At 39.4% G+C, this 22,691-nt stretch overlaps 1 protein-coding gene across 9 annotated transcripts in view; it reads right to left on the minus strand.

The window, feature by feature from the left end:
• Positions 1-22,691, minus strand: part of dgkh (diacylglycerol kinase, eta) — a 98,963-nt gene that overhangs the window by 47,821 nt on the left and 28,451 nt on the right. For 7 of the 9 annotated variants that reach the window (XM_069178752.1, XM_015363907.2, XM_015363909.2 and 4 more), the window contains 2 exons: positions 18,402-18,512; positions 14,892-14,972 (listed from right to left, as the gene is read on the minus strand). In XM_069178752.1, coding sequence (XP_069034853.1) covers positions 14,892-14,972; positions 18,402-18,512 — 192 coding nt within the window. Of the gene's footprint in view, positions 1-4,541; positions 4,961-4,990; positions 5,560-14,891; positions 14,973-18,401; positions 18,513-22,691 lie in introns of those variants that run through there. The other 2 variants (XM_015363912.2, XM_015363911.2) reach the window with 2 other exon arrangements.

Consider the following 22,691-nt stretch of genomic DNA (forward strand, 5'->3'; position numbering starts at 1 on the left):
ATATCGTGGCATTTTTACACAAGGGGATTTAATCTTCCATACAGATATTTGGTATTCCAGGCTGACAGGACATTCCATGGCCAAAATATTAGCAACACCACTGACTGACGTGTTATAGCTCTGTTAGCAGAACGGACCTTGTAAATTACAGGCCCACACGGGTTTTAAATACCTGCACCCCAATACAGCAGCTGGCTCACTCTCAGATAATATTAATAATAATAATTAATAATTGCTTACACTAATATAGCGCTTTTTCTGGACACTCCACTCAAAGCGCTTTACAGGTAATGGGGACTCCCCTCCACCACCACCAATGTGCAGCATCCACCTGGATGAGGCGACGGCAGCCATAGTGCGCCAGAACGCTCACCACACATCAGCTATCAGTGCGCAGGAGAGCACAGTAATGAAGCCAATTCATAGATGGGGATTATTAGGAGGCCATGATTGGAAGGGCCAACGGGAAAACTCTTTTTCGAGATAGGGGAGTAATGGTGTTTAGGAAATACCTGCACATTCCTCTGTCCAATAGGAAAGAATTCTGGGACAGCCCTGGCCAGCACAAGTCATAGAAGTCCATCTCCTACTCCTCAAGACGGACACTAACTGCTGGCTACTGACAGGGTCTCACCGTCATTATGCTATTCAGATATTGAAGGAAATTGCCCCTGCGGGCTATACAATATATGCAACAGAAAGCCAACCAGCTGTCGTTCAATTTACTGCTCTTCACAGTCCTTTCATGCCCACTGTTCTGCAAAATAAAACAAAATGATATAGAGGCTCTGAGAAGTGCGACTGGATAATCCAAATCCCTAACCTCAAATCACTGATTAATCTGTGGGTAGAGTCAAAGGAAACTGAGCAAATTAGGCAATGCATTGCAGCTTTTGGAGTTCCTGCGCCTGGCACCTCTGGGATTTTGGAAGTCGTTTAGGTTCATAATTCTAGTAATGGTGAAGTAACACTTCTGTTGCAAAACAGAAAAAAAGGGTGAAATATGAAAGAATTACAGTTTTATTTTAGTAAGATGGTAAGGGCTCATAACTATTGAAGGGTATTTCTGTCAACGATTGTGATAATTGGTTCATTAAACAAAGTAATTGAATGTGACAACTTGCACAACAACATTTAAAGTATACCCTCTTGTTATATTTGTTATATCTGTTGAATCTGTCATAAGGAAGATATTTCTAGACAGAAGAATAATATTGCTTGTCAGAAGAATTTCAGTAAGAACTATGAATGTCACAATTCTACTACATATGTTCCCCAACTTGGAAACATAACACAAAACATCACTGGTCATTGTATTTTTAACTGTTTATGGATGCAAAGAAAATTCTGTTTTTTTAACAACAAAGTGCTGCAGTTGTAAATGTTTTTCACTTGGAGACAATAACTTGTAGCTAAACTGTTTGTATTACAGTAGGGAGTACACATCATCTGTGCCTGTAGTGTACACGCATGTACAATATCTGTTGAGTGGTAAAACACTATCACTTTAGAAAAACAACTCTCACAAAGTATTTAGAACTAAGAATAAAAACAAAACTATAAAGGATACCTTTCAGGAATTTCAGTTCTTTAAATAAATGTATTATTTTCCTCCAATGCATATAAATTGTCTCATTTATACTCTCCTTAAAATACATCACATTAAATAGAACCTAATATATTCAGTAAACTGTTGAGATGATCTGTAAATCTGTAAAATTGATATGGACAAATTGAAACGCTACAGAGAATTATTTTTTAGTGCACATCTGCTCAATGGATGATAGGATTTCCTTAATATAAAGGATATCAATACAAAAAGTGATGTATGAAAGTGAAAGCTTTATTTCGGTGTCCACAAGAGAAAGATAAGACATGAAAAATAACTTTAGGGGTTGGTACTAATACATGTTGACTAGCTTTGCTGGTAGTGCATGAGACTCACAATCTCAGGGCAGTGGGTTCGTGTCCCACGTCGGTTCTGTCATAACCCATACTGGGCAGCAGCAGTAAGGGGCAGTGTCGGCAGCGGAGGGTCACATACTGTATCTGTGACAACAGCAACAACACTCGCACTATCTGCGCGGAAGAAAGGCCTGGCAATCTACTTCCATATCCTGCCATGGAAACTCTATGGGTAGTGATGGTGGAACTGTCCATAGGGTTGCCATGAGTCGATACCGACTCAACGGCACTTGACCACCACTAATACATGTTAAAAGGCTGTGGTTTCTTTTGGCTCTAACATAATGCACAGATTCAGTACATTAATACCTTAGGTACTGTATAACACGTCAGTTATAAGCTTTTAACTTGAAAGATTTTGAAGTCTAATGAGACACATACTGTATATTCTCTGAAGACTAAGAGGGATTCTGATTTTCCATCCACTGCTGGAAGCGAGTTAAGCAATCTGAAATTATCTCATGCCCTTTCCTGTGATACACACGGAATAAACGAGAGAGCTTTAGTTTGTGAATGGCAATCCAAGATTCGGTTGTGGACTCATTTTTTAGAAAGGAACTGACACAATACATATGTCACTTTATAACACTGACGTGACATTAAAACAATATTATACAAATATTTAATCCTGCCCACATGTAATACAGTGAAAATGACACGTATTTATTTGTATCGACGGAGGAAGACACTTGTTTAGTCTTTAAGAATTAATCATTACACATTATATTACACAAGCACAGTTTAATAAACATCCATCCATTTTCTAACCACTTTATCCAATATAGAGTCTCGGGGAAGCTGAAGCACACCTTGGCAGGCAATGGGCGCAAGGCACGGTATACCCGGGAGAGGGTGCCAGTCCATGGCAGGGCAGACAGACACAGACACAAACACACACTCACACCAGGGCCAATTTTTCCCAGAAGCCAATTAACCTACCAGCATCCCTTTGGACTTTAGGAGGATACTGGAGCACCCAGAGAAAACCTACTGTATGCAAACATGGGAAGAACATACAAACTCCATGCAGACAGCACCCCAGAAATTGATCCCAGTGCCCCAGAGCTACAAGACAGCAACCCCTGTGCTACTCTGCTTCCCAGCTTAATACACAATATTTATTAGTGTCTAGAGGAGGGAGACAATACTTTTGCCTGATACAACAGATCTATTTAAATAGGGGCTAAAGTTCAAAGAGGAGAAAAAGCACAATTGGCAGTTCCATCATGGTATGAGAATGCTTTACATTTTCAGAATCTAGAAACTTTGAAAGCCTCAAAATGCCAGGACACACTACTGACATTTCAGATTCACCATGAACCCAAGCACACAATCAAGTCAACAGCAGAGTTCCGAAAGAAAACAGGGTTACAAAGTCCTGGATAAACTCTCCCAAAACCTCCCAATGTGAATGTTCCTCCATTTTTTTAAAATAAATCAGAGCAATGCGGTCATTTTTCTAGAAGCCTCCAGACACAATATCCCCTTTACTCTTGGATAACTCCCCACCTGTTTATTAAAGGTTAGAACATTCATCGTCTCTCAGCAGCTGGAAATCACAGAAATCAAAGTCTATTTACCTTATACAAGGCAGAGATCTTGGGGAAAAAAATTATTGAAAAACAAACTTTTAAAAACTAATTGAACAAGTAATAAAGAGCGCAACACTGAAACTGCCTGCTTTTTTTCAAGGGCACAAGCTGTCACAGTTTAAATTGGAAGTTGGGCAACAAGCTGTCTCAGACTCAGATGGCCTGAGGCATCTCTCCTGGAGCTCCTGCCCTTCCCAGGCTGTGTGACAGGGAAGAGACTCCCCCTCCTCTGCAGAGCCGGGAGCAGTCTCATTACCCACCACGCGCAGGGCTGTCCCCGCGGCTTCGAATGACAAGGAATGCAGCCAGAACTCTCCAGTGACTTTTGAAAGCATTTTCATTTTGTACTGCCACCCCCAACCCCAGTGTGACAACAGTCCGCTCCTCAGCTAACAACAAACACAATCACACACTGGTTTATCTCCCCTAATGCTTTTATGTAAGAGGACCTCGATGCGTGTAAGAACAGCACCTTCGCTGCTTGAAACTGTTTAGGTTTTACACTATAAACATGCACAGCGAAACAGCCCACGGCTACACACAGCAAACATTAACGTGCCTTCTGATCGCTTCAATATGTCAGTATTTTATTCAAGGGTTAAGCTGCTGAGAGAGTCATGCAAACACAAAGCATAGCAAACAGAAATTAAGAGTGCAGCTGCTGTCTCACGTGCAACCAGGAGTGCAACTGTAAGTATCCAAAAATGAACAAAAGACAATCTCCATGAATCTTCAGCAACCTTAAAGAAAAGATTTCATGCAGAAGAAACAAGGTGGGAGAAAAAAACAAACTATAAGATACCGATAAGAGCAAATGAGCAAATTTGGACAATTGTGGCTTAAGCTTCTTAGTCTAAGCACAGCTAATAGTTCCTTTTCATATGCAAAATGAAGAAATAAGTACAAAATCTTCAAACAAAGCAATTCTTCCCAGCTCTTGGACATTGTGATTCGCAAGCAGCAATTCCTGATTAGTATACTTACCAGCCTTCTCCTAGCTCTAGATCCTTCCTCTATCTCTGCCGCACACTACACACCACAAGGCTCTCATCCCTCCGTTACATTAGACTGCAGATTTTGCTCCTCCGGCACGGCAAAGACAAAACCACCGCATCCGATTCCAGCAGTCACATGGACCTGTGCGCTACCTTATCCCTCCCAGCTCCCATTAGCTTTCCCTTTCTCTCCAGCACAAGGCAGATATCCAATTATAATCATTCCTTTTGAATCTCTCAATCAAATTTGTTAACTAAAATGCAGACATTTAAAGGAAATAAAAATGACAACCCCCTTGGCCTTCCTCTCTGACCCAAACTCCATGATAAAAAGATTCAGTCTTAACATTTGGCCACTTTTCCTCTGATATTAAACAGCTTATGCAAAGACGTGACCTCTTTTGTCATTAGTTAGGAGCCGAACGGATGCTTCATTACCTCTAAATGTTTTCCTAGGACTATTCGTCAAATGAAGCAGAGAGAAGTCATTCGAACAGAACGGCTTGCTCTCGCTCCCCTGCGCGCTCCCTCGATTTCTGCTCGGAGGAAGGCAGTGCTGGGGCACTTCGAGCCTGGAGCTGACGAGCTCCTGAGGTGATGTCAGCAAAGAAACCCTCTTTCTCATTCCCCTGCCCCCTCCGCCCCCCTCCATCTTGTTTATTCCTGGTGTGACCTCACTGCGAGGATTCCCTTTTTCACTGCACTGCTCTGGAAGGGCACTGAGCTTCAAAATGGGGACTGCCGTGCTCTTTAAACTCATAGCTCCACATATAAATTGAACCCCTCCATCCTCTCTTCCTGTGCTATCGTCAATAGGAGCACCCAATCTATACAAAATCCACAACAGCCGTCAGAAGGTATGGTTTCTGTTCGGCCACTTACACCCGACAAAGAACGCAAACGCACACAGACCCATCCTGTCCTTTTGAGAGTGCTCTTTTGTGCGCGTCCGTATGGGTGCAGTGGTGATCGACAGGGCTGCTTAGTGCATGCAAATGTCTCCGCTAGCGATTAAAAACTAGTGCTGGCTTTTGTTATTAAGCTGCTACCATGAAACCCAAACCCGGAGCGATATTTTCATTTTACATTGTCCATCCTATTTTTTGACTGTTACCCCATTGTTGCAAGCCACCGATATCCTTTTTATCTTCGAGAGCTGGGGCGGGAACTTCAATTAATAATGCAGAACGCCAACATTCATATCCTGAATATTATATGATAACGTCACACAAAAAGGTTAAAATAATAAAAACAGAAAACAGAAGACAATTGGTCTCTATAATGTCTTATGACCGTTTAATCAACAGTGGAACATTTTGCAAAAGTCCTTCTGAAAAAACTGCAACGTAATGATGAGTTGGTAGGTTAAGTAAAACAATAATAAACTGAGTGGTTGCCACAGCGCCTTCATATCCGATTGTGAAAGTACGCCATCCCCCCCCCAAAAAAATGAATAAAAACAGGGTGGAGAGCATGCAAATTACAAGGTCCGCAATATCAAAATAAGATGTTTTAAAAAGACTGATGTCTGAAACAATCCCCAGTTGTCCAGGAAATTGTGACATCTACAGTAACATGTCTTGTCCCCCTAACAGTGGACAAACCATGCTATTGCCACACAAGAATCAACACAGAAAGCATGAAAGCTGTAATTGTTATGAGAAGGTGGCACTGCTGCCAACAAATATGCACAATTAAATGAGAGAAGAATAAGAGGAGAAAGCATATAGTGTTGCCACCTAATTCTACTGAATGTTATCGAAAGAAATAAAATGTCTATGGATCTCAAAAGTAAGCTTGCCAACCACTCTCTAGATCTTTTGAGGCCAAAGTTATTTGTGAGATTATACAGGTAGTTCTCAATTTAATTAGCACGTGTTCCTGAAACATCTGTGTATTTTAAAAATGTGTAAATTAGAAAGTAATTCTCCATAAGAATACATTACTCTACACACTTATTCCAACAAGATATTTATCAAATTCTTCTAAATGCTTATTAATTGCACTTCTGTCTTTAATTCTTTAACACCCAGTAAGCCATGTATATGCAATTTATGAAAGTAAAAAAAAAACTTTCATAATAATTTATCATGATTTTAGCAGATTAAGAGTAGCTTGTTTTGTATAATCTTTTTATTTATTCAATGTTAGTTTTTAATTTCTTTCCCTGTTATTTTTTAAATGACTTTTAACAGTTTTATTTACAAAGTCTTTGCATAGAATTCAATTTTCCCTGCAGTACAAACAGAAGGTACAGCCTGAGACAAAGGAGCCATGTTATTGACTGAATTACTTAGTGGGAGACAATGGGAGATGAATGGTGTTGGGAAGATCACTGAGACAATGACAGCTCAGCTGTCTATGGTACCCAAGTGATTCTATTCATCCTGGCTCACATCGGGTGTGCACAGCGTTTGTCTTGAACACTCTGTCAAGCTGCCTGGAGCCGACTAGTCCCAAGCGTGTTAAATGGAGAACTGATTCATCCTAAATTAAAAAAAAATGGTAAATAGTTTTGAGGCATGTTAGCAAGTACAGCCTCTGAGCCTTTCAATCACTGACAAAAAAGAGCTTAGAAGTGAAAGTGCAGTGCCACACGCACTGAACCTTAGCTCTTTCTTTGAACGGGCAGTACAAACGGCAGAGACTGTGCAAAAGTTGCCCAGATATAGATGATGATATTATAAGCTGAGAGGTGAATGATCGGCCTATGAGTCTTGCTCAGTAATAAGGTTGTGATCGTAATGCTCTTTTTCTGCCTCTGCTGACAAAGCAGCATCTGATGTGGGGGTATCTGTCAACTTTTACATGACAGACTCCAAGTTTTCTCATTGACAGACAGAAAAACCAGCAAGTAATTCTGATCTGAAGTGACTGGATTTTAAAATTTAGAAAAACAGGCTCTTTCTTGATCTTAATGAATTTTTTTCATTTCATTCGTTTTTGTACTATTTTAATGTATTTAAACAGGGGAGGGAGATGGAGGAAAACAATGCGAACACAGAACATACAAACTACACACAGATAACACCCCAGCTAACCCAGGTTTGGAATTCAACACAGTGTTACAGCAATGTTACATGCTCTGCCACTTTGCCAACCAGGTACAGTGAGAAATATTTTTTCTCCAATTTACCGTCAGTACAGACGGCATTTTCATGCTGCATAAGGCCTTTCAGTGCTAAAATTTATCTTCCCTTGAAATGAATGGTATCTCTTCAGATGGTACTCATGGAGAGACCCAGGTAATAAGGTCTGTGCTCTATAAAAGGCTGTTCCTAGGTACTCACACCTACTGTTAATATTCAAAATTTATAATCTGCATGTAATAATTGTGTGTTTTTGTCCATAGTTTTGTAAAAGAGAGATGCTTGTTGTTTTTTTACTCTGAAACTATGCTGTGCCAAGAAGATAGAACCCATACACTCAAAATTCCCTAACTAGAGGGGTATTTTATCCTTAAACACGTATATATTTGCCTGCTAGTAAAGCTGATAGCAGGACCTGATTTTAAATCTTTATCTTATTTCATTTAAATTATTTACACACTCTTTTTTATTAAAAATGGTGTCAAACCCAGACCCAGGCCACAATTTGTAACACTATAAAATTACTAGCACAAAAACAACTAACTGTACAACACAATATTGACCCATGGTTTAGGAAATCATCTGCCCCATCGCTCTTTGAACAATATGAAGTATTGCATAATTGAACATAATAATCCCTTTGCTCACATTTTCTACCATCACATGCTTACTGGCCAGGTAGCATTGCCTTTTTGCTATTATTGTGGTGATGGACACCTTGGCCATTTTTCATCAGATTTCCATGATTCTGCGTTAAACACATTTAGTTAAATATGTTCTGCATTGTTGTGCTCAGAGATGTACGCTGAATGAGTTAATGAGTTTCAGCATTATTTGGCTTAATCAAATTACAGAAGGAAGCAGTGAGCTCTAGCTTGTGAGCTCAGCATGTAACTCTGGCAATAAAATCTCCTTATATGTTGAACTAGACCATTAGAGCCGGCTTCATACTGAAATGACATTTCTTAAGTATAGCAGAAGTTTCTAGCTGACAGTGGCTCTGCTTCATTGCAGACTGATGTAGTGACAAAACATTGTTACTGAAAAGCCACCCGCTATAATGAATGTGTTTAAAACAGCAAAATGAATTAGTTCAAGTGGGGAAATAGTCAGCAGGTGTTGGCTGCAAAAGAACAAGGTATATTCCACCCTGGAAAACAGAAAGAATAAGCACAATGTTTCAGCTGTAGGGTCTTCTTCAAGTGACAATAGTTATTAAAATAATAAATCAATTCATGATCTTTTTGACTGAAAAGAAAGTGTTAGACGAGCACAGTACAGACAGCACCCTGAAAGTACCTACAGTATTGCAGTCGAAGGTATACCAAAATTTCCAATATGAAAATATTTTCACTATGAATTCTACAATCAGCTATGTAGTATATTAGTATGCTAATACAATGACATGTATTTTGACTCAAAGTGAATGAATACTTATGTAATCAGTTATTTTGTATTTTATATTTATAATTAAGGTCTCAACTGGCTACCCACTGAAGCTAAGCAGGGTTGAGCCTGGTCAGTACCTGGATGGGAGACCTCCTGGGAAGCTATGCCTGCTGCTGGAAGTGGTGTTAGTGGGACCAGTAGGGGGTGCCCACCCAGCGGTCTGCGTGGGCCCTAATGGCCCAGTCTCCTAATGCCGGAGACACTGTGTGCCGTCTTTCGGATGAGACGTTAAACCAAAGTCCTGACTCTCAGTGGTCAGTAAAGATCCCCAGGCATTTCTCGATAAGAGTAAGGAGTTAACCCGGTGTTCGGGCCAAATTTCCCCCCTCGGCCTTTACCATGGCCTCCAGATTGTCCCCATGTATGACTGGCTTGCGCTCGTTGCTTGCCAGGTAGGCTCCAGCTTCCCGCGACACTGTGTGTTATAAAGTGCTTTGGTAAATGACATGACATGACATATTTATAATTAGTTTAGGAGGATATGTAGAAATAAAAGGTATGTGGTTTCTGGCTGTACTTCAATCCAGCCCATAGAGATCTCTCACTACCCATACAAGTACTTTGCAGGGTCATTCCTACATAAATGCTTGCTGACACCTCAGAGACCAGTGTCCTCGTGGATATAATGAACAGAAACTCCTTCTATCTGGGATGGATGCCAACTCTGGTTGTATGTACTGAAGGTTGCCAGTGCGCAATGTTATGCCTTTAGACAGTGGGAACAGTCGCCTGGGGACAAGTCAATTTTATTTAATTTCAAATTCAGAGATAGGCACGGTGCCCACAACTATTATCCCCATTGTTACGCTGCTAAAGCAAGGAAGTGATTCTGTACCTTTCTATGCATACCACTGGATAAACATAAAAATATAGAAGGTATTGTTGTTTTTGTTTAGGAATAAAAATACATTACTTTGTTTGAAACTATTACAAAAACGCAGAGTAGTCAAAGCAGAAGATGCGTGAACACAAAGGGATTGTCCCTTGGAGCAATTACTATCAAAACTCTACTAACTACCAAACTAGTCAGGCTGCAAGGTCTCCTCTTGTATGTAATCTTTTTATGTATGTACTAAGTATAAGCAGTTTCTTACCAAACATTCTCTGTGCTCTACCACAATTTGGAAAAGTAGTTAAACATGACTACTGCACCCATGAATGCACCAGGGAGTAATAGAGACATGTGTTCATCAAAAAAGCAAAAGGAATTTGCCAGGATAACATGCAAGGCTTTTGACTTCCTTACACAATGTGCCCACTTATTATCACCCAACGCAGCATGATTTCCATTACAATGCTTAACTGAAAACGTGTTGCATGAGTTTCACAGTGTCCTCCCAATGGTATCTCTTATTAAGTCTGCACTTTTGACTTTGAAATGTCATTTCAGTAAACCATAAGCATAATTATCTTACTTCAAAATTGGACTCAAAATGCCATACGCCAGGGTGGGACAGTGGCACAAATACTGCTGCCTCGTCGCGCTGGATTGAGCCCCTGCAGCAATTTCTGTGTAGAGTTTGTGAGAAACTGGGTGTTCCGGTTTCCTCCCCCAGTCCAAAGACATGCTGGTATGTTAATTGTCTTCAGTGAAAATTGGTCCTGGCACGAGTGTGTGTGTGTCTGTGTGTGCCCTGAGATGGACTAGACTTCCAACCAGAAAAGGCTCTGGCTCCCCTGCGATCCTGAACTGGATAAATTGGTTAGAAAATGGATGGATGTCCTACCCTGTCCCCCTGATTAAATTTCATTACCTGCATATCAATGTCTTATTTTTTCATATCCCACCCTATTTGCGCATATCTCCATAAACGTTCTAGAGTAGCCCAGGGATGCAGAATCTAGCCTGGCTGTCAAGTGTTACATCATTTGCACGTAATTTCAGGAACTGTGGCTAAGTGCCAGAGTGCAGACTCAGTGCTGACATTAACTCCTGATAATTGTGACACGAAAGAAACCACATCTTGGTGAGATGAGTTAACAGACCTTTTCTTGCTTTACTTTTTCAAACCCAACAGAATCAGCTGGATATTGTTGTGAACCAGGTGTTTGTTCTAAACATATGTATTTTATACATTTTTACTGATTTCTCCTTCAAAAACAACTGGTTGGCATGACGTCTCCTTAGGTACTATCAATGACTATCGTTAATACTAAGCCCAATGTTGTGACGTACTTTGCGTGCTGAAAATGAGATACACAAGCCATGACTATACATTCAACACATTTCAAATGCAACAATAAAAGTAGTTTTTGGCCACCAAATCATCAGACACCTAAAGACAAGTTCGGGATATCCTTTCAATCTGTATTAAATCTTAGATTAGCAAAGTTTAAGGGGGATTTGTGTCGCAGCATTAGGCCAAGACAGGACCTGAGAGCCTTCAGAACATTCAGAATGTCCGGCACACCACTGGTCACAGCTGGGAGGACCAGAGCCACTAGGGTAAAGAACCTCACTCACGGTACAACAGCAGTGTCTGCAGCAGGGATTCGAACACACAGTCTGTCAGTTTTGAGGCTAAAGGTTAGGGCACTGCACTATGCCAGCCTCATCTAAAGATAAGATTCTGCTAAAATTCCCAAAGTAAGTTTGAGGGCAAGAAAATGTTTTGCTTTCTATGCTGTTTTCTCTTCGGTAAGAGGTAGGAGGTACACAGCAGTTGCTATGGCTACAGACGTGCAGTGAGGTCTGGTGGTAGCAATAGTAAACTGACATGAGCATCTACAGTATATTATGTTTCCTGGGGTGATTTGTAGTGTATGAGCAGTGTGCTCCTAGATCAATAACGCCATCTTCACCACCCTATGCATGAGGAGATTCACAGTGGGTGAACACAGCTCTAGTCCCTGCACAGCTGACAAGAGTCAATGCCCACGCTAAACATTTCAAACTATGCTCACTCAAACAAAAAGGACAGTTACTATATATAGAGTCAGAATCCCCTCAGTGCTTTATTACTGCACTTCAATGTCTTAATTTAGCAGTCCAGGAAATAACCCATCTCTTTTAAGACAGCTGGCATGCCCAGTGTCCACTACACCGAGCTGTTTTTGTCATTTCTTATATTATTAGACTCCACAACGTGTGGAAGGAAACAACAAATAGACATTTCTTCTTAAATATTTTCTCTGGATGTGCCAGGAGCATGCCAGAATTAAATTTACCTGTGTTCTCAAACGATAAAAATTACAATATATAAACACAGGCTTGTCATTAATTTTGCATCTCGTACCTACTGAGCTTTTGAGAATTGCAACTGTAACTGTATAGTTAATACACCACTCTTAAGGGATAGATCAGCAACATGAAAATAAATGACTGCTACCAAGTTGCTATTATTGATGTTGACATTATTTATAATTATGTAGGTCCCGGTACATTTGTGACTTCAAAAATGTAAGCCTGTTTGCTTTATAGGACTAAGCAATAATAAAAATGACTATGAATTTTGCTGTGATGTGTTTGTAATATTTTAGCTAGAATGCAAATATCAATGGCAATATCAACAGCAATGAAAAGAGAAAGGGTCTATACAGGGCCTGTCTGATCTGTGAGAAAAGGCTAAATTACACTGCCAGTGTACAATTGCTACAAGACTATGAAAGTTAACAATGGACCAGAGGCACACAGGATTGTCTCTATGCTTGTAGGCTTGGAGGGACTCAGCCTAGAACAATCACTTAGAGTGGGTGGAAGAGGCTCCATGTCTGCAGAGGCAAGAAGGGGATGTTTTAATAAGCACAAACCCCTCACCTATACATTAACATGAGTCGTGGCGCTGTTTTGTAAAACATCACTCGGTGTTCCTTGTTGCACATGTTCCCAGGACCTGCTCAAGGTCAGCACTGCACTAACATAGGACTACCTAAACCCCCTGGTGTCAAACCTGGACAGCAAATGCAAACTCATCTGCAGCTACTGAAAGCTGCTCTTTTTCTGGAGCGAAGTGAGATACACTAGGCATTCATCTTCACATTCATTCAATTATAACTAACGAGCTACTGTACATGCACCGCATAAATATTGTTTGCCAGTTTCATACACAGTATTCAACTAAATTCTGAAAACAATCTTCAGTAAAGATGAGTCGCTTTGGATCAACATTTTGTGTCATTAATTTTCTAAATGAGTGTAAGTTAATTACAAGCAGTCACAAATTACTGTAGTTTCACAACCCTCAATAACAAGGCATAACCATTAAAGTTAATCACTGCATTTAGCTTGCTCAAGCTATGGAAGTGCTTTACAGTAACAAATGTGGACACGCATGCATTAATAAATACATGTTAAAGCTAACAGACTGTGAAATCTTGAAAGCTTTGCATTTTTTAGTAGCTGTTTTGAATTATTGTCTTATATGGTACAATTCCAAAAGGCAAACTTACACATTCATTACAGAAGAGGAACAAAAACATTCTATTTGTGAAATTCATGTGTTTAGTGTTTAAAGTGCTGACACATCTCATCGGTCATAAATATATTTATTTTAAAAATCGGATGAGCCCAAGGTCAGAATACGATAAATTGTGAATTTTGTTTTTAAATCAATAAAGGTACTATTCTTGAATTTTGTCTAAAAATACATCCTGAGGACAAGAGTCTAAAAGTATTGATATGGCTAGACCATCACATCTAATGTACAGGGCTAGGAGCAGACAGAATAAAAAGGTCTGTGCTCATGGATAATATGATGTTCTCTGATCCAGATAGTAAGATCTTGTCAGACCCTATGGAGAAACCATAAAGGGCAGTCTACTGTTGCTCTTCACAAGAGACTCCATATTTCAGAGCTCATGGTAAGCTGAGCAGAAAACTTTACCAAGAAGGACTGATTGGGCTGCTTTATACTGAACTGGAGAAGCCCAAGTAAACTACCTCAATCAAGTTACAACAGATGTGTCTGCAGCAGACTTACTATAGACGCACAGTCTGTCAGTTACGTTTTGCTACTGTCAACATAAAATGAAATTCCACTGAAATTCAAAAACTAAAAAGTTTGAGTGCAAAAATACGTTTTTTTCTTTCTGTGCTACATCCTTTTTTATGTCTGTCTTGCTAGACTTGCTCTCTATACATTTCCACAGTTACAACACCTTCGGAAGTAAATATTGTTCATGACAAGAATGTTCTAAATATCACCCTATAACATTAAACTGCTATAACAGAAGCTTATGTGCTGTATAATCCCAGTGCAATCTCGCTTCACCTCCTGTCTTTTTTTAAAGTACATCTGGAGATTCACTCCTGCTCTTTTAACCTTAGTGACACAGACTTGCTTCCTGTGGTAAATGTTTGACAAGTTATCATTTCTTGAATAGTGAGAGATCACAGAAACTAATTCTCTAAGGTGAAACAACAACAGTGACTCTGAAAGAAACACATAATAAGATCTGTCAGTAGTCAGAAGTTAGAAATAAAGCATGAATAATACAGTATAAAACACAGAATTATGTGTTTTTTCTGAACATCAACATAAAAACAGCTGAGATCCTTGAATAAATCATATTAAACTGAATAAAGGCAGATATTCAGAATATTCACAAGTCAATGCAAAAGTTATTATTTTTTGCCTTCTACTATGTGGCTATGTGCTTCCAACCTCCCAGTAGAGAACGACATTCACACTGTTTTCTACACTGTACAAGGTGAGTATAGACTGCTGGGTAAAGAGAGTCATATAAACATTACCAGTCTGCACAGTCCCACTCTAACTTCTTACAGCTGCTTCCTTTTAATCCTTCACGCCTTTATCATTCTAGCCCGAATGGTCAAGTAATTTATCTTAGTGGCAGCCTACCGTGAAGCTGTTGTTGACATTTTTTGTGCTTGATTCAGCAACACTGGCATCTGACAGATCGACTTCGTCAAAAATGAGAGACTGCAAATGAGAAAAAAAAGCACGTGGGGGGTAAGCAAACACAGGCAGAACTACTGTAGCATTTCGGCAGAGTACTTACGTTTGGCTGGTACTTCCACATTGCTGATCAGGGAATTGGGAAAGGGTTCAAAAGGAAAAGGCCAGATAATCCTTGTCGCGCATTTGCTCACTTTTGAAGTCATACATTGACTGCCGAGCCAACGAGAAAAGAGGCCCAATACAGTACTGCACAACAGACAGGACACAGCTTCTTCAAGCTTAACATTGTATTCCTTGCAAGAGTTACATAAATTAAGAATTTGTAATGTTATTAAGCTACAGTATGTTAGTTACGTACACAATGAAGAGAACTGAAAAGGCAGATTCCATACTGAGGCAGCAATTGCAGCTACAGTATAATACAGATAACAACTACAAACAGAATTAGTACAGAACTCAAATTCTTTCCTGTAACATTCAATATAAAGAGCCAGTGCCTTTCTGATTTTGTTTTAATGAAAAAAAATGCTATGGTTTCCATTACCTTCTCTCCTTGTAGGCTACACCTAGGGAGATCTATAAAATACACTTCACATACCTCTGTTTCCAGTGAGCTGTCGCTTGGCACCTTGCTCATTTAATATTTACTTTTTGGAAAATAGTGAGCACTGATAAATACTTATTTTAGCCCAATGTAAACATGCTGAAAGCTGTTTCTGGCATACACTGAGATACTTTTTAAAACACTGCTTAATTAAAAGATGTTAATGCATTACTACAATAATCGTGTTTCACTTGTTTTGCATCCTGAAACAGGATTTGCTGTGTGTTGAGGTATTGTCACTAAATAATGCAACTTTGGGACTTCTTAAAAAACAATGACACAAATGTAACTAGTAAATTTCCAGATGTTTGCCGTTCCTCATTATCTATTCCCAGGCCCCTATGGCTTTCTTTAGCTAATTTCAGCTCCATAAGAATGATTAATTAACACTGATTTGTGCACTGGTTAATGTGTTGTGTTTCTAGTGTTAAATATTGTGTTTACGTATAACAGATGAGTTTTTAACCATTTTAATGCACCTAAAATAATTTAAAATCAGGGGCACATTAATTTTGTTTTGTTTCCTCGCTGAAGAAAGGATACTATCTGCAGCCATAGAAAGAGGTCAGAGAAAAGGAACTTCACAAAACATGAGTACATTACATTTGTACTGCTAGGAGTGGTGTCATGTGGTTATTATCTAACGAAGTTTGGTCACCATTTCAAGATTAATCACATTTTCTGTGTGACTAGGTTTACAAAGAAATCTTAGAAAATAAACTGAAACGAAATAAATAACAGATACATTTTCAAAACAGACATTTAGGAAAGACAGAGGACTGAGAGAATGTTCTCTTAGAAATTTTATTTGTAACTTTTGGTTGCATTGCTTGAACTTGCAGATCATTCTGTATCTAACAGCAATTCTGACAGCTTGCTTACAAGGATAGGCTAATACATTGCTTTCTGTGAAAGACGTAACAGTAACTAGTTCTTTCCAGCAATTGTGGCTGCCTTTTTTAAATTGTATTTGCTTATTTAAGAATATAAATGTGGGCTTTGACTGAAGAGTTTAGGAGAAGTAACTGAAAGTAATGTGCACCTGTGTCCAAGTGAAGCTGTAAAAAAGTTTAGGCCGTGTTTGAAGAAACAGGATTTTAAACTGGGTTTCAACTGATGCAGGGCAGGGCTGGGCAAGTCAATAACACTGCTTTCATTTGCAAGTGGATCAGCTCCCAGAAAGATATGACATGGAGAATACAGTCAAAATGTCAGCAGCAGCATTGCAGTGCTGAGTCACTACAGAGAGGTCTTCTTCATTAATGACATGCAATCTAATAGGTTTCAAAAAGAAAATGAATACATGTTGACAGCAGAGGGCTTACCCTGGCATCCTGCTTTCGGTGATCCTCTCTCATTCTCCGCTACAGCAGAGGAATGAGTAATGATTTTGAAAGCAATGACTGCAACACTTCCTTTGCACTGCAATCAACTGTATGTCATAATGACCGACTTCTTCAGCAGTAAGCAAACAGAATCCTGGCAAACAGGAGGTGTCCCTTGTTTAACCAGTCCGTTGGAGACAGAGAGGGCTACAACTCTTTAAGAGGCTGCTGTTAACCCCAGTTGTCATCAGAGGGGGGGTAATGTGTTACACTGTTCTCTAGCTACTATATGTCTCCATTCGGTGGCCTGAGAATTGCTGAAGCTGGTGTATGTGGTTAAGCGCCCAAGTCAAAGAGCTAGGTCTGCCACTAGACAGCAGCACACGCAGTTGCATTCGCCATCTAAAACATTAATTATTTTCATATTTTGGGGTTAAAAAGAATTGGCATTGATGAGTGCATTTCACACTACGATGAAAGTAAAAATGTACATAGCAACAAAAAAAAATGTGTTTATAGACATAAATAGACAAACTTTCCAGGTATGCGCAGTACAATATTGCTGAACATTGTCTGCAATTCAGAATGAGGCAATATAACTTCCGGTAACGTGTTGCAAGCCTTAATACACTGTAAGAAAGGCCTGTGTATAAATCTCTTTTAATCCAATAGAAATATTGCTCTCGATCTTGAGTCGGTTTTGCTGACAAACACTACTTGTTAACTCTGCATATGGAGATCATGTTGGAATATTTCTGCGGTGAAGTGTCTGCGGCACAGCTTTTCTTATTCACTCATACATCGCATTACAGTACGTTAATCCCTACAGTGAGTAGAAAGGTTTGGTTTTACGCCACCATTTGTATTAACTCTCGCCCTTGATCGTGGCGAGACCAGCAGTTTGCTACAACATGGCGACCATACAGTACGTTCACAAAGTTCACAATTTTGTGCTTGATTTGGAATTTGTCCAATTTTCTGATACCTACAATTAATTTATTTTCTATCTTGTCTGAGACATTGGGACTGCAGTTCCCCTTTAACAGAACAAAAAAAGCTGCTGTAAAAATGATATCTAGCCCATGAGTGCAGAGATGGAGAAAGCGCTACATCTCAATGGATGCTACATATTGGTCTGAAGTTAACTTGCAGACCTCTTGCTGAGGCAAGATGATACGAAACATATAGTCATGTTTAACTGTCATCAGAGCTTCGACAGGTGTCTCTATACATGAAGCATCAGGCCTCACCTTCTAATCACAAAACCCCAAGCACAGTACTTGAAAACTGACTTCCATTAGATACACGCAGGAAGCCTCTGGTAAACAAACAGCTGTCAAGTAGTATCTACAGTAGATTGCAATTTGAGCCTGGCAGTTAGGTAAATGTTTTGATCTCAATCCAAAGGTTGTACAACCTGCGTTGTTATCAGAAGAGTCTAAGCAAAACAGTCTTCAATAATATACAGTATAAAGCTTATAAGAACATCTAGAGTATCAGAACTACAGGGAGAAACCTTACCTTGGCATCCTTGGCATAATAAAGTGTTCTTCCTCGCAGCTTAAAATACCTCTTCTTCCAGCGCTGGAATGAGCTGGTCTGTTTCAGTAGTATTCCTTCCTTGATACTAGTCTGAAAAAAAAATCCAGTTCTGTAAACCTTTTTCAAGCAATATTTTTGTGTGTATCTTGTAAAAAACTTTGTACAGTAGGTTCACACAATTACAAAAAATCAGGAGATCTCATCAATGTAAAGGGAAATGTACAAAAAGTACAGGAAACTAGCTGGTACTTCACGAACAAAGCACCTTCAAATGATTATCTCTGCTAATCTTCCATACAGGTGCCCATCTCCTTAGAAAAACTGAAAACAAAGGGGCCATTAACAAAATGACATAAGCATAGATACATGAGAAATATATTTTTGATTTAAAAGAGAAACATTGAAAATTTGCATAAATAAAATGAAAATAAATTGAAAAATGTAACAAATATTCCTATGTGCCATTCCACTGTTGGTCGTCCCTTTAAATAAACTGTCACTATTTTAACATGTACAGCTTCGTACTGCTTTCCTCTAACAAATGGGAGAGAATATAGTGTGTTCATGTGTTTTGCACTGAAAAAAAGCTGCTTTTCTTTTCTACCTGGAAACAAGTAAAAGTTAATTCCACGCTGTGAGGTAAAAAAAGTAGAAAGAGGAAACATGATGTTTCGGTTGCTGAGCCTTGAGTGTGAATATCTAAAAGGTCAGTGTGACTCCTGAAGATGGCCCAACAGCTGAAACATGGTGTTTCTTAACATTTGAACGGGTATTTGATATTTTCATGTTTTCATGTGCTTTGTGCTTTTTTACAAGTCACACTTGAAGATTTCCACAGATGGTAATTAGACAAAACGTTTGGCTGTCATACACTGTGCTCTTGGACTCGGCTGAAAACCTAAGAACACTACATTCTACTTCAAACACAGACATCCACCAGCCACAAAGTTGCACACACACTAACGCATATACGCATACACATATGTATATTCACACTCAAACACATACACACAATGTTGTGGCTGGCTGTAGGAAACCTGTTATCAGCGCTAATCTAATTTATATCAGCCAGCCACTCCTCTGTGTTTATCTTACAAGAAACACTGCCTAGCTTAAATGTACTCTGACGACAGACTACAATTTTATAGTTTGGAGACAGGAGACAAGGTAAATGACTGAAAAGAAAGGAAGCATATAATAGGACAATCTAAAATTGCCTTGGAATGGCATAAATGGAGGAATATTCTACATCTCCACAGAATGGCCCAGTGCAGAATCTATTTTGCACTGTACTGAAAAATGCTTTTTCGCGGGTTTAAGAGGTTACGCAACCCAGTGAAGCCTGTGTAAGAGGTCTAGTTTCCCCAGACAGACCACTTCAACGGTGCACAGCTGGCAAAAGAAGAAGCAAACAAGCACAATGAAGAAAAGGGATTTCTAACTGAAACAATGCTTCACAGCTACAGGGCCTGGGGTCTGTTGTGTTACTTCTTTTAAGATGTTTGATCTGGCTTGGAACAGGGCAAGATGACCAATCAGAGGAGTTCACCTGGGAAAAAATGCTTTGTCTTTTTGTGTGTTTATGAAAGCCAAATTCAAGAAAGTGTACAGACCATGAAGATTGTACAGGTAGGAACCATGATGTAAATAATGCAAATTAAGAATCCTAATATTAGTATAATGTTGTAGTTGTTCTCCCTTTATAAAATCATTGAGGCTTTACATGGAAATAGGATATCCCAAGTTTAAGTCAATTTTAAGAGCAGCTGTAAGGCAATATATTAAGTTACAAAGCTGTAGTCAGATGGGAAAACCATGCATTAAGAATAGAAAAACACTGGAGTTTCTGTCCACACTTGAAAATGCCATCAAAGCAACTTAGTGCAGCTGCAGAGGAAAAAAAAAAACTTGTTCTTCTCTTATTTTACTTCAAGACAATGAGAAACATTCTGAACCAACCCTCAATGTCCAGGCTACTTATATGAGACAACCTAAAATTTTCTTGAGCAGCACTGCTGTAACCTAGCCTACCCTAAGGCCTGGGACTTCTAAAACACCTCTGACCATCTTCTGACTTTGAATTTGTTTTCCACCTAATTTGCAAATAAAGAAACTACCATTTTTGATGTGGCAAAAAAAAAATCAACGCATTCAGGTTTTGTTCAGACTCATTCCGATAATTTCCCGTGATAGGAGCCCTTACTGAAAAGTCAAACAATCTGAACACTTGCAATAATAAATAAGGAACACAAACTGGAAGTTGCCACAGTTTTTCCCTTCCATTCATCTAAAAATATAGCATGAACATGGAAAAGCTCCTTAAAACAACAGGAATTCAGAGGCATATATTGGGGTTATTTTTAGCATAGGAAATATGCACTCCGAAAGAAGAATTACAAACAGAAACACAAGCTTCGATCAGACTTCCTGGTCTGCAGCTGTATCAACTTAAACAGAAAGAAAATACATTGCTGAGGCCAGATGAGTTAACACACCGCTAAGATATCCTGCAAAAGCCTATTCAAAATGCACTATATTACTCGTGCTTCAACAAAGGAAAAACAGCAAGCTGGGCTTTGTCAGAGGTTCCACAATCAAACGGTTCTTCATTTATCACACTTTTTAATTCTTCATCCGTAAAAGAAAAATAGATTCACTTTGTTAATTTTACATTGCTTGGGTCTGCGGGTTTGACCATAAATTGATAAACGAAACCAGCAGAACCAGAAAGAGAATGGAATATGCAGGGAAATAACTTTTTTTTAATCCATAAAGAAATCTTCAGCATTTTTTAAAACTAATGGTGGTGCAGTGGTTAGCATTGTTGCCAGGAGTCACTGGGGCCCTGGGCTGCTATCTGTGTGAAGTTCGTATATTCTCCCTGTGTTCGCATGGATTTCCTTCCGGGTGCTCCAGTTTCTTCCCACAATTCCCTTCTTCCCTCCTTTCCCACAATTGGCTTCTGGGAAAGCTGGCCCTGGAGTGAGTGTGTTTGTGTCTGTGTGTGCCACGAATGGACTGACGTGTCTCCAGAGTGCATCCTGACTTGCGTCCATTCCTTGCCAGGACAGGATCCGGCTCCCCCATGACCCTAAACTGAATGAAGCAGTTAGAAAACGGATGGATGAAAATAACCGCAAATATCTACTGAGCACATTTATTTGACTGGCATCGGTGCTACATTTAAACAGACGCCTCTACCATAGTTGTCCAGATTGTAAAACCAAATTTGTAATTTCTACTGGAGCTATCATGAAGTCTGAAATTCATATGAAAAAATCCATCTACCTTCTTCTTTAGAAGGGCTTTTACTTAACTGGTTATGTTATTTACCCCTTTGCCCCTAATGTATTCAGTACGCCCATCTACTGTTTCCTCTCATTGTGTATTCTCATTGCGCATATCTTGGGAATTTGTTGTTGTCGTTCTGTAAAGTGCTTTGTTGTCATTCTTTAAAGGCGCTACATAAAATAAAGGTTTATTATCATTATGATTGTCACTATTATTATTACATTCATTTTCTATTCTTTTTATCCAGTACAGGGTTATGGTGGAGCCAAAGTCTATCTTATGGAAGAAAAGGGCACAAGGCAGGATACACCCTGGATGGGACACCAGTCCATGGCAGGGCAGACACACAGACACAAACACATACTGTACACTCACACCAGGAACGATTTTTCCGTAAGCCAATTAATTAGGTCTTTGGTCTGTGAAAAAGAAACCAGAGCACATGGAGAAAACCCCTGCAAACCTTTGATCAGGAGGTGGTAACTACTCACAAATTTAAGTGCACTGTTAAGTTTCACAACATCAGGTTTATTAAAGGGGAAATGCAACGCTATTTTTATATTTCAGAGTAAGAAAGAATCGGCATCGACGAGTGCATTTTACACCACAATAAAACTAAAATGTACACAGTAACTTGTAAAACCTCCAATTTACCTTACAAAATAGATCGAATTTCCAGGTATGTACAGCACCATATTCTGCGATTCAGAACGAGGCAATAAAACATACATTTCTTTTAATCCAGTAGGAATATTGCTCTTGACTTCCAGACGGTTTTGCTGATAGATGGAACTTACTTGTTAACTCTGCATGCCGATCACATTGGAAACTTTCTGTGGTAGAATAGCTGCTATACAAAGTGTTCTTAATTTGCTCCTACACTGCACTATGTTAGTCATTACAGTGACTGGTGAGCAGGAAGGACTAGAGAGCATCATGTCACAATTTGTGGGAACTCTCGCCTGGCGAGACCAGGGG

This window comes from Lepisosteus oculatus, chromosome 15 (genome assembly GCF_040954835.1).
Source record: "Lepisosteus oculatus isolate fLepOcu1 chromosome 15, fLepOcu1.hap2, whole genome shotgun sequence".
Classification (NCBI taxonomy): Eukaryota; Metazoa; Chordata; class Actinopteri; order Semionotiformes; family Lepisosteidae; genus Lepisosteus; species Lepisosteus oculatus.